Source organism: Synchiropus splendidus, chromosome 12 (assembly GCF_027744825.2).
Source record: "Synchiropus splendidus isolate RoL2022-P1 chromosome 12, RoL_Sspl_1.0, whole genome shotgun sequence".
NCBI lineage: Eukaryota > Metazoa > Chordata > Actinopteri > Syngnathiformes > Callionymidae > Synchiropus > Synchiropus splendidus.
In genome coordinates this window covers 10,115,837-10,128,654 of record NC_071345.1, presented here as the reverse complement: position 1 = coordinate 10,128,654, position 12,818 = coordinate 10,115,837, and the positions used below count along the sequence as shown (strand labels likewise).

At 44.9% G+C, this 12,818-nt stretch overlaps 1 protein-coding gene across 4 annotated transcripts in view; it reads left to right on the top strand.

Moving 5' to 3' along the window:
• The first annotated feature begins 104 nt into the window (after nucleotides 1–104).
• The window catches only part of myom3 (myomesin 3), a 47,110-nt gene continuing 34,396 nt past the window's right edge, over nucleotides 105–12,818 (top strand). For 2 of the 4 annotated variants that reach the window (XM_053882110.1, XM_053882109.1), the window contains exons 1-2: nucleotides 2,551–2,695; nucleotides 6,408–6,512. In XM_053882110.1, coding sequence (XP_053738085.1) covers nucleotides 6,460–6,512 — 53 coding nt within the window. In that variant the 5' untranslated portion in view covers nucleotides 2,551–2,695; nucleotides 6,408–6,459. Of the gene's footprint in view, nucleotides 234–1,872; nucleotides 2,135–2,550; nucleotides 2,696–6,407; nucleotides 6,513–12,818 lie in introns of those variants that run through there. The other 2 variants (XM_053882107.1, XM_053882108.1) reach the window with 2 other exon arrangements.

Genomic DNA, 12,818 nt, shown 5'->3' with positions numbered 1-12,818 from the left:
CTACATGTCATCGGTCTATATTTACCAACTTAAGAATGAGGGAGCATTGTGTGGTGGCTACTGCTGGCTGCGGAGTCCTCGCTGTGCTCAGGGTCACCTCTGCTGCTTCATTAAGCGCGTTGGAAACAGACAGACACTGACAGGTATCACATGAGACAGCCAGACTGAAGGGGATCTTTAAGGTGGCAGACCAGAAGACGGGAATCAAACTCAGAGGACTTTCTTAAGGCAGCGTGAGTGAGACTTTGTTTGACTGAAACGTCTTGTCATCATTTGAGTTGGAGCCAACTGACAAAGAAAGTACAGATTATTTTCATGGCTAAGATTGTGATCTTCATATCCTTGCTAACATTTCTGATAAATAACTGAAGCAACTTGGATCATATACAGTGGAATCACTGTCTCCCTGCCCTGTCCTAAATAAGATGCTAAAATTACCATAAATGAGTCAGTGAGGAGATCTAGGACTGTTTCTAGGGACCAGACACGTAACTGCATGATGAGTCAATACATAGAAAGTCAGTTTTCAATTGGATTTGTGAAGTACTTTTGCCACAAATGTTTGTTTGATGTGGAACGAGCAGGTGGCATTCACTTAAAGAAAGATAATTGCTAAAAAATCTTTCCAATATTCATAAAATAATAATGTGTAAAGAGGAAATTTTTGTTTTTTTTCTTTGCGCTTGGCTGTCTGTACTTGTGCTTTCGTGTTTTAACTGTTGAGACGAAACATGAACTGAAAGGATCGACCAGGTAGCCTTTGTCTTCTTTATCTGAGAGCAACCGCCGCCAGATTCTACTAGGTTTGCTGGACATTTTATCGCTGAGGGGCTTGATTAAGATTTAATTTAATTAATTACAGGATTATTACCTGCTATTAGACTATATTAGAAAAGATGGCCTTTATTTTTCCCACAGTGGGGAAATAATATACCCGGTACTGGTTTGTCTTGTGCTTCATTTACAGTAAGCACATGACAAAAATGTAAAGTAGAAATGAATGGAAGAAGAAATATATTGAGATATTTACACAGAGAAGAAGGAATATAAAGTATTTATAAAGTAGAATGTGGTTCCTGGCTTCATCAACAGGGCCCCAGTTGTTACTGTGTAACGCAGTGATGGCATGGAAAGACTTTTTTTTTCCGAAGTCAGGTCAAAGACAGTTCCAGCACCAGCTAAAAAGGCATCATTGCCACAGCTGGTTGCGAGAGAAGTAATGAAGATATAACTGGGCTGATTCTGTTTGTTGGCTGCAAACCCAGCTTAGTTCCCTCAGAGCTGCCTGTGACTGATGATGGGAGCAGCGTGGCAGACCCCACCTGATGAATGATTTGTTGCTCTGCGTCAGACAAAGCTGTGATTCTTCCTGCTCTCACGTGGCACCTAGTCACACCCACAAAGCCAATCTAACTGAACCATACGTATACAAACAAAGTGCAAAGTATGGGGCGTACGTTCAGAAGTCACTTTTTGATCTATGGACTCCTGATCCATCCCACACCTTCTTGCTCTGAAGATGAGGTCAGCATAACTTTCAATAAAGCAGCGAGAGCGTCCCCTCCAGGCTGAACTTGAGATAAAGACCAATTCAGGTTACTGAACAACAAGAACGCTTTCTAAACATCTGCTACCATTTCGTTTTCTGAAGGGCCAAGTATCACCGTCATTATTGTGCAGGCACTTCCCACAGCCTCCATCACTATTCTCTGTGGATGTACAAAGACGAGCAAATTACACTTCAGCACAAACGCGATACAAAATTGTCATTACGCTTCGCCACCTCGTGAGCTGAAACGTGTCCAGAAGGTCTCGGCGGAATACAAAGAGGCATTATAGCTCCGTGACTCATCTCAAGGCCGAAGCATCATCAGACTGAAGTGGTCATTAGGACCGAGACTCATCCCCAGTAAAAATTGAATATATGGCGCGTTCCTAACATCAGCGTGTTGGAAAAGCTCACAAAGACGCCGTAGCCTCACCTGCAATCTTTTCTTCGCCCCCATGATCCAGATTTTCTCATCACTATGGAAACCAGGAGCGTAACACAGCGGGAACAGAAGGAGACATCTTCACGGATGTCTCACAGCATGCAGTTGTCCTCCCATATCAAAAAGAAGACCTTCACCTCCAGGTAAAAAAAAAACACTGCTGTTTTCCAGAGCATTGAAGCTCTGATGAATGTGTTGTTCTTTCTCCATGTTAAAAATGAAAACACAAGTATTTTTAACCCCTATGATCTAAATAGATATGACCTCATTGGTCTATTGTTGGTTTGGGCCTTTGTAAATTGTATCATTTGTCTTCAAAGTAATTAAAAGTGCACCTTGGCATAACATTGTGTTCTTGTTAACATTAAAGAAAACAAAAAAAAAAAAAGTAATAGTATAGATCAACTTACAACAAAGAATAACTTTATTGACATTGTTTTTATGTTTGAGAAGGAATGGTTTGGACGAAACGTGATGTTCGAGTAGATCCCATTTCATTCAGAATTTTCTGTTCTTCACCGCTCACTATTGTAAATGTGATGATTTAAAGGAGATTACAGCCGCGGGTATCATGTGGACACCTGTTTGTAAAAAGCCATGGGAAAACAGTGACACAGTCACCATTATCACATTGTTGCCTTTTGGACTTTGCTCAGCAAACACCGACAAGTGGCTGGTGGAAAAATACCTGCGCGCATCTGAAGGTAAATGTTTGAGACCAAGAAAGCAACTGCAACAGTAAACAGCATTGATGGAAATCTTTTGTGATGGACTTATAAAGCCACTTCCTCAAGTCTGTCCAAATACAGTCGATAAAAACAGAGACGGAATTGTTGGGAAAAGGTCAACATCCAGTGCGGACCTCTGTCAAAGTGACAGCAACTGTTATTTTGTCTGAGAAGGCTTAAGACCAGGAGTGTCAAAGCGGTCCTCAAAGGGCTCCAGTGGGTGCAGGTGTTTGTTCCAATGCGTCAAGAGGGCATTTTCTCACTGATCAGGTGTCTCTACACTGGTTGGTTGACCTAAATGTGCGGGCCTTTTCTGGACCAGTTAGAAACCCCTGCTCAAGACAGACTACTAAACAACCAGTACACTCATGACAAGAGAAATACATGCTAAAAATATGACCACTATGTATTCGTTGTCTTCAGCTTCAGTGTTCTAATGGAAAAGACCAAAACCTGTGGGTCAATAATCAGGTGTAGAAGCCATTTACATAACACTCCAGTGTGTCCCAGGACCGCCCCGATCTATTGTCCCAATGAGACATGAACAGTAAGACACCCCTGTAAAGAGCATCCAGGAAACATAACTCCCATGCTGGTAATGGAGTAACAGCTTCTTCCCTTCAGTTTCCACCTTTAGGTCAGGTCCCAGCACACCACATGGATGTCCTCTGTACTGACCCGAACTTGTCGACCCAAAAAGTTAGACCAACGATAGTTAAACTCCAGAACCGATTGAGAATCATCTTGCAGGACACGGACTTCTGTGGTCTCTAATACGCTTTTTATTGCCCAATAAACAGTCTCACTCCAGCGATCTTGGCCATTAACAGGCGCCACAACTACCATGAAAACAGAACAGTACCTTGTGTTATGACTCAGTTCTTGCACAATGCTATTTTAAATAAAATGGCTGCCAAGAACAACCTAATGAGCCCCAAGTTTCTGATCATTTCCTCCCTCAATTTTGCTTCATTTCCCAACCCGGCTTTTACAATTTGTCGTTGAATGAATCAGTGATTCTTTCAGCTTCCCTGAAGATTCGATGGAATATGGCTCTTTATTCCGTAAGCAGAAGCAAACTACTTGGTTACTGAAATCACTGCTGATTCCAATTGCCTTTACTGCCTGAATATCAAGCAGTACACAACCAGTACGACCAAAGTTTTTGCATCATAGTGAGTACTCAAGCGGAGGTGTCTGACAGCGACACGTGTGAAGATTGTTTTCAACTTCCCTCCAATTTTTGAGGAAGGTGGCGCACATAAACACAGCTATTCCGCTTCCTCCAGCACAATTGAGCTCTTATCTATTATCAGACTGTTTGTTTGCCCGTGCAGGTGTGCGTGGTTGCGCTGTTCTGTTGATGTGTACACACAAACTTGTGGGCTCCAATGCCGTGCCGCGCCGTAGGCTCGGCACTACATTATTAAACAACCCCCTCTTCTCTCTGCAAACACCAAAAGGGAAGCTAAATAATGGTTTTAAAAAAAAAATCAAGTGGCAAAAGCAGTAGCTGTTCTGTCGGCGCTGTCAAATGGGGAAATTTCCAAACAAAGAAAAGCAGAAGTCAATTTGCATCATTTGTTAGATTGCTGGTTCAAAGTCGCGCCTGCAGCTTCTAACATACACCTGGGCAAATATAAAAACGCTGGAGTGTTGAGGTTAGACTTGTTGTTGAGGTGTACTTAACGTCCTGTCATCAGCTGCAGAGTCTCCTACCTAAGTGCTCCATTTATCACGGGATGAGGAGAAAGCACGACGGAATGTTCTCAAGTTACAGGATGTCTTTCAAGTTGACTGCCGCAAGCGACCTTGTCTCTGCAACGTGTCTCTCCCTTGCGCAAGGGGGTCCACACAAAGGAGACTTAACGCCTCAACACAAATGACATTTATATCTCTAGTTAAATAGAGTGGAAAATCTGAAAGTGCGGGTAAGTTTTTGGGTGACCACCAGTCCAATACATAACCGATTTGCAAAGAATTTGAGCCCTTACATGATGAATCTAGCTCTTCAATCTCCGTTTGTAAAGTGTCATTATGGTGACTATACCAGTCACGGTGGCCTAGAGATAGGGTACATCCTGAACAGGACAATGTTCCCCCAAAATCAGATAATTATTGAGTTTCCATGGACAATGATGTTGGCAGATGATGTAGTGATCTGTTGTGTTGTCGTGAGAAACCATCTAACCTGAGACAGATTCGAGATGGAGACCAGAGTAAACAGAGTTCACTGTCATGATACGCTTTTATTTCGGTTATTATTACTTGGCTTTTGTGTTCTGTTTCTTGGTTTATGGCACACAGCTGGAGTCCAGATCGACTCCTCTTGTTCCTTGTTGTAAATAGCCCCTCCTCGTTCGTCCTCGCTATTCGCCATTCTTTGTTTTATTCCTTCTTGTTGATCCCTGGTGCCTGAGTTAGCGTTGTGTTCCATCCTCTGTTTCTGCGTGTTTCCTGGTTTGTTCTGTGGTTTTTGTTATTGCTGTTCATTGTGTTTTGTCACTCTGTTTACAGATTTACGTTCATTTGATTCTCCCGGTTCGGTTTCGTTTTTGGACATTTTGACTTTGCTTTGTTTTCTTTCAGTTCTGTGATGCTTTCGATTCTAGATTTATTCTTGTGTTTCATTAAAGATTGTACTCACTCCGCTTCTGGCCTCCCGTGAGTTCCTCATCACTGCACTTGGGTCCCGCTCCGCTCCTCGATCATAACACTCAAGACTTTGAGGGCCCATGACCATGTCAAGACCAGAACTAAGAGTGAGACCAAACTGAATACCGAAGCATACTAGTGATACGGACACACATATGTATTCCTTACTGCAAAAAAAAAAGTCATATTTTCTCCAAAAGAAATGCGGACATTGGAACAAGTTGGTTCAGAAATCAGTTTGGTGTCTGTCTTGGACCTGGTCTCAGTCTCCTCTTAGGTCCTGGTCTCAGCATGAAGTGTCAAGCAGTGTGAGTGGTGGTCAGTCTCTTGTTGACTCCACTTTATTTTTGGTTGTTCCGTCCCTTTCAGTAATACTATGCGGATGAAGGTGTTGGGTTCCTACCCTATTAATCATAACCTGACAGTAATTTCACAACCAGAACACCGGATGACACAGAGACTAATTCACTCCCAAATTGGATTTTCCAGTCACGACCTGCCCACATTGATCTACCTGTCATGTAAGCATATTCCAACAGGACCACTGACCGTCTTCAGTCTTCTGCTTGTTGTCATCTTCTTGTCATGATTTGGAGGCTGAATTTTAGCAGTGAAATCTACAAACCACAGACAGTCGCTATTGTTTCTGCGACACGATTGACAAATTTCAAACAGGTTCTGACGTTCACTCATGCCTTTTGGAGTTCATGCTGCTTTGTTTGCAGTGAGACTTGTGCACAGCAGGCAGATGGGTAAAAAAAATGGAAGCCGTTTTGTGTCTGGAGATAAACACTAGCAGTTTTAAATCGAATCCCTGGCGTATTTGAACAAATAAAACCTTGTGCATATTTATTTTTGCATTAGCGAAGCTCCCGGACGTGGAGTCTTGTTCGCTGTTCACTAGCAGACGAGATTTCCTCTGGCTTTCTGTCAGCAAGCCTGATGATCTTAAGATCCAGGAATGGTGGCATAAGAAGTGAGAAGTATTCATGCTTTTTGTTGTCTTAAACTGATCCTCCTTCTTCTCCTGCAGTGACGAAGAGGCCTCATACTCCAATCTATTCCCAATAATCCCAGCTGATGTCATGTCTGTAAAGGAGACTCTTGACATGGACAAGATGCCACGTCACAGGACATGGTGAGATACGTGAATTCCTACTGTTTTATTAGATATTCCGTTCTCTAGCATTCCCATCGCTGAGAAAGACCGACTTGCTCTCAAGGCGGGACTCAAAACTTTGACTGAGTTAGGGCTGTAATAGCAGCATTTTTTAAGACTGGATGATATACTTTTTAAAGATTGTCTGGTGTCGATCACTTCCTCCGCTGCTGTCGGAATGTTTTTCACTCTAAAATCTCATGGGGTGTGACAAGTCTGAGAGACATTGTTTCATATTCTTTTATTCGAGGAACTCTCCATAAGGGATTCAGCATCTATCAAGACTGATTCAGTTTTGCCTTTTATCACATATGGCTTCCGAAACTTGGTACATTGGGAACTTTGCGTGTTAATAACTGACAACATGAAGCACTTCAATTTGTATTGTGTTAGACAGAATCGAAAATCAGTGTGAGTTGGTTGGTTTGATAAAGGTTTCTCAACATTTCAGTCGCCCTCATGTACAGACCAATCGCAACACGATGAAGAGTCATATTTGTAGTGATTTATGGGGTATTTATGAGGGTAAACACTATTCCTGTGTAATTTGAAAAGCCCCAGAAATGAACAGGATAGAGCAGGATAGGCACACTTGTCTGTTTTGATCTGCAGTTGAAATTCACCGATGCATCGCCTTGCAATTGCAAAAACTGAAGTACATTTTTTTAAACTATATAAATTCTGATTGGATTCCAAAAATGTTTCTTCTTCTACTTCTTCTCACCGGTACCTGAAACAAAAATCAAAATTCAACTCTCTCTACACAAAAAAATGGAGTCGGAAAAGCCATCACTGGTATGGTATGATGAAACAGTCTTGGTTGGTTTAGAAATGACGTGAGGTTTCATGTAGTTCAAATCCAAACATTATACAGCAGACAGTGCCATCTGGTGGCCTTTGAAAGTCACAACACTGTTTCACGAAACATCGTCTACTTTTCAATACTGGGTCATGAAAGCTCACCTACCCATCACTGCTAGTCACCAACCCCCCTCCAGAACCGTACACTGAAATCACAAAGCCTTCTTTCCAAATGTCCATTGAGGGTTTGAACTCAAACATACATGTATAACAGGCTAAGACATTTCATCCAGCCTTTTGAAAATTCAGTGCTCTTCCTGTTTTCACTTTGTTTTTCTCCGTTCTGTGATGGCGTATGAGACCTTTGGAAGCTCTTCAAGGCTACAGGCAGAGTCACACACACTTTGCTGTGTTGTTTGCTTTTAACTCACAATGCTGTGCTGCAAAAAATAACCACATTTACAGCAGGAATGTCAAGGTACACAAACTCAAAGCAGATGAATGAAAGACAATCTAAAAAGAGTCGCTTATTTCAGCTCCAACTGAAGTTAGATTTTCAACATCATGAGAGAAACTTAAAAATCATAGCTGCTTTTATTCCTGCATGTCCAGGTCAAGTGAAGCGACGTTGGCTATTCATTTATATAAATACATACAGCCATCTTTTCTTTTTTAAGTGCCGGGTTACTGAGATGGATTACTGCTCAGCTGTCAGAGAGGAGGCCTACATCTAAAAATAATCCCCTGAGGTCAGAAGAGGTCAGCGACAATGGAAAGAAAGTGGATAGCCACCGCCTGTCACTTTAATTGCTTCAACTTTCTCGCTCGCAGAAAGGCACCTTGTCCCGAAGCTTCTCACCAGGCCGTTTTTTTTTTTCGCTTGAGCTTTGAATTAAGTTTCTCTTTCGCATGTATTTTATTGTTCCACCATCTGCCTGAAAGCAGATTATAGCGCTAAATCGGAAATGTCTTGTGAATGCATCAGTGTTGAAAATGATTCAGTGTGTTTCGAGACACGACACGAGGTTTTGCCCAGCTCGCTGCTGGCAAGACTAAAAAGATGTGCAGACCATGTGCAGTGAAGGGGGAGATGAGCAACACTGGAGGATGAAGTTGCCAAGAGAGAGTGATGAGAAAGGAAGTCAGTGAGGGTGAAATTACCCTCCTCTACAAAGACAAAACACATTTGACAGTAATGAGCCTCAGCTGCAGCCGTGTGTCCCTGCCAACTTGGCTTCTCATTAGCTGCCCCCCTCCCATGCCACCATAAATGAAGCCCTCCGATCATCCACAAATCTTTCACCCTCCACCTCTTCAATTTGCAACATGAGCTCATTGTGGAGACACTTCTCCTACACAAATCACAAAGTTCCAACAGAGGAAAAGAAGATGGACTTGAAAACAGCCGCCCAACATGTCGGGTGTTAGTACGCGATGTAAACATTGAGGACGTGAGAAGAGTGGACCCAAAAATGTTGGAAACCGCATGAACACAATGAACGTGAATTGTTTTCAGAATTTGAAAACATACCGTGATGACCTCACACAGGGAACCACCCACACAAAACTCAATGGGTCACAATGATTTTAGAAATGATTGACGGTTAACAGCAGTAGTGTTCCACCATTTAAATCTGATCAAACGCCGTGAGGCAAATTCAGACATGACTTGCAACTAGTTTATCCACAATTGTTGGAATTAGTTTAGAATTAAACTTCACTTTGTGTGAAGACAGTCTGCAGTCCTGACCCCACCACTAGATATCACACGTTGCATCCCATTCTGACTCCTAGGGTCCAAATGTTTTCAAGTGGTCTGCATATTTCAGCCGCTTGTGTTGCTTGTAGAGGCGTCCAATTGAAGCACATTATTTGCTATCCGCGGGCAGCATTTCCTGATGCTGTAGAGCAGTGTTTTTCAACCTTTTTCTAGCCACAGCACTCTTGGTTCATTGGAAAATGATGAGGCGCACTACCAAAGAACATCGGTCAAAGTGCACTGGTGCTTAAAGCCCTATAGAAAACCCCTATTCACTTGTGAAAAACTGTAGCTACTGACACTCGCTTATTATTTTGCCCGGCTATTTGCAGAAACAAATTGCAGATTTGTTTCAAATGTGTCCAGAAAGAGACGGGGCAATATGGAAAAATATATCATGATTTATTTATTTATGTGCTTACTTTAAATAACTTTGGATTTTATCACTTCTCTTTTGCATGATTTTATTGTAGTTTATAGCATTCTTTACCTGAACATGCATCATAAAAACAATGATTCTTTCTCTGTTCACATTTTGGAGCGCATTTATTTTGTTGCGCATTTAGTTTTTCGCCAACTTTTAAACCACGAAGCAAACTTTGACAGTCCATGATCAATAGAGTTTTGAAGTGAGACGTCACGTCAGCCGCTGATTCTGTTAGCTCCGTGGTGCTGACAGTCTTTGGCGTTGCGGGTTCGACAAGGCACACTCCCTCCATCGTTCTTTTGTGAAAGTGTGTGGTCAAGTTAGAGGCGCATCAGGTTTAAACAGCTGGAAGTTGTACATTTGAGCGGCTTCTTGGCTGTGAGTGTGTGGCAAGAGGAGCGCCGTGCACCACAGCAGCGCTTCTTTGACTGACAGACAGATCAGCGCTTCAACACACTACAGCTCTACAGGACGGACATTCAGCTGGCGCTGTGGAGACGGCTGCCTCTCCAGTAGCTCTTCAGTCTTTAGCTCTTTTTTACCTTTTTCGACTTCTTTTCATCTACTTTCTTCACTCTCCCGGTGGAGTGATTGTGTGTTTTATGTATCCTATGGATACTTTAGACTTTTTAACGAAAACAAGAGCCAGTTTCCTCACCTACTCACGCGAGGACCTGCTGGCTCTGCAAACAAAGGGACGAGCCGGGATACGACATCGCATTCCGGTGGAGCTGAGGAGGAGACCTCGGGGCTGCAAGGCTGGCGCTAAGCTAAAGACCGAGCGTACGGAGAATCGGAGACGCTACAAGCCATCAATTCCCTCCGTCATCATGGGGAATGTGAACTCGCTGCCGAATAAGATCGACGAGCTGTCCGCACTGAACAACCAGCGGATCTACCGGGAAAGCAGTCTGTTCATCTTCACGGAGACATGGCTAAACCACCTCGTTCCGGATGCTAACGTTGACCTGCCTGGATTCACTGCTGTGAGAGCTGACAGAGACACTAAGGCAAGCGGGAAAAGCAAAGGTGGGGGTCTCATCATGTATGTGAACAACCGCTGGTGTAACCCAGGTCATATCTCCGTAAAGACAATCTCTTGTTGCCGGGACCTCGAGCTGCTAGCTGTTAGCCTGCGGCCATATTATCTGCCGAGGGAGTTTAGTCACGTGATCACCGTCTGTGTTTACATCCCTCCGAGAGCGGACGCAGCCACTGCCTGTGAGAAAATCCACGCTGTCACAGCAAGGCTGCAGACACAGCACCCTGATGCACTCATGATCATCTCTGGGGACTTTAATCATGCAACTTTGGACTCTACTTTGGCTGCTTTCAACCAAGTTGTAGACTGTCCGACCAGAAACAACAGGACAATTGATCTACTGTATGTTAATGTACGGGATGCATACAGAGCGACTCCCCTCCCCCCACTAGGGAAGTCTGATCACAACCTGGTCCAACTACAGCCACTGTATATCCCCCTTGTCCAAAAGCAACCGGTTGAAACCCGATCCATCAGGAGGTGGTCCCCTGAGAAGGAAAGTGCCTTGAGAGACTGCTTTAACACCACAGTCTGGGATGTGCTGTTGAACCCGCCTGGTGAGGACATAGAGGAGATGACACACTGTCTGACAGATTATCTTAACTTCTGCATCGACGTGGTCTCCCCTGTCAAGACTGTCCGCTACTACCCTAATAACAAGCCATGGGTCACGCGGGAAGTCAAGACTGTCCTCAACAAGAAGAAGACTGCCTTCCGGAGTAGAGATAAGGAGGCCATGAAGGCAGCTCAGCAGGAGGTGAAGCACTGTGTGAAGGAAGCTAAGGACAGCTATAGGAGGAAGGTGGAGCAGAAGCTGAGGGACAACAACATGAGGGAGGTCTGGCAAGGTGTGAGGACCATCACGGGTTTCAACACAAAGTCCAGAGCCGGCGGGGGGACAGTGGAGAGGGCAAACGAACTGAATGACTTCTTCAACAGGTTCAATCAGCCCCTGCCCCCCCCACCCCCACCCTCACCACAGCCATCCCACCCTCCCCCCTTCACACAACAAAGCACAACAACACCCTCCTCCTCCCCCACATCAACACCATCGCCACCACACCTCACCACAGACCAGGTCAGAGGAGAGCTGAGGAAGCTCCGACCCAGGAAAGCTGCAGGCCCAGACAAAGTGTGTCCAAGACTACTGAAGACCTGCGCTGCAGAACTGGGGGAACCAGTACAACGGATCTTCAACCTCAGCCTCCAGACTGGGAGAGTGCCAACACTCTGGAAGACATCCCGCATTGTTCCAGTTCCGAAGAAGAACCGGCCCAGCGAGCTGAATGACTTCCGACCAGTGGCACTCACTTCACACCTGATGAAGACGCTGGAACGGCTCTTCCTCAGCCTCCTCAGACCTCAGGTACAGCACGCCCAGGATCGCCTGCAGTTTGCATACCAGCCAGATGTTGCCGTGGAGGATGCCATCCTCTACCTACTCCATCGAGCCCACTCCCATCTGGACAAGGGAAGCGGCACAGTGAGGATTCCCTTCCTAGACTTCTCTAGTGCCTTTAACACCATCCAGCCTTCTCTGCTTCGGGACAAACTGGGCAGGATGGGAGTGGACCCCCACCTGGTGGACTGGATCTCCGACTACCTCACTGGCAGACCACAGTACGTCGGGCTGAAGGACATCACGTCTGACACTGTGGTCAGCAGCACAGGAGCCCCCCAGGGCACAGTGCTGGCCCCTGTTCTCTTCACCCTGTACACATCAGACTTCTGCTACAACTCAGAGCTGTGTCACATTCAGAAGTACGCAGACGACACAGCCATTGTCGGGTGCATACGGGATGACAGGGAGGAGGAGTATCGGAGACTGGTCAGGGACTTTGCTGCATGGTGCCGCACCAACCACCTACAGCTCAATACCTCTAAAACGAAGGAGCTGGTTATTGACTTCGGGAGGTCCAAACCAAGACCGCGACCAGTCCTGTTAGAGGGAGCTGAGGTGGAGACTGTGGACTGTTACAAGTACCTTGGGCTGTGGCTGGACAATAAACTGGACTGGACAACACACACCAGCCACCTGTATAGGAAGACACAGAGCAGGATGTACTTCCTGAGGAGACTGCGGTCCTTCAACATCTGCAGTAAACTGCTGCAGATGTTCTACCAGTCTGTGGTTGCCAGCGTCCTTTTCTACACCGTGGTGTGCTGGGGGGGCAGCATATCCAAGAAGGACACTTCCAGACTGGACAAACTGATCAGGCGGGCCGGCTCTGTGGTCGGCATGAAGCTGGACTCTCT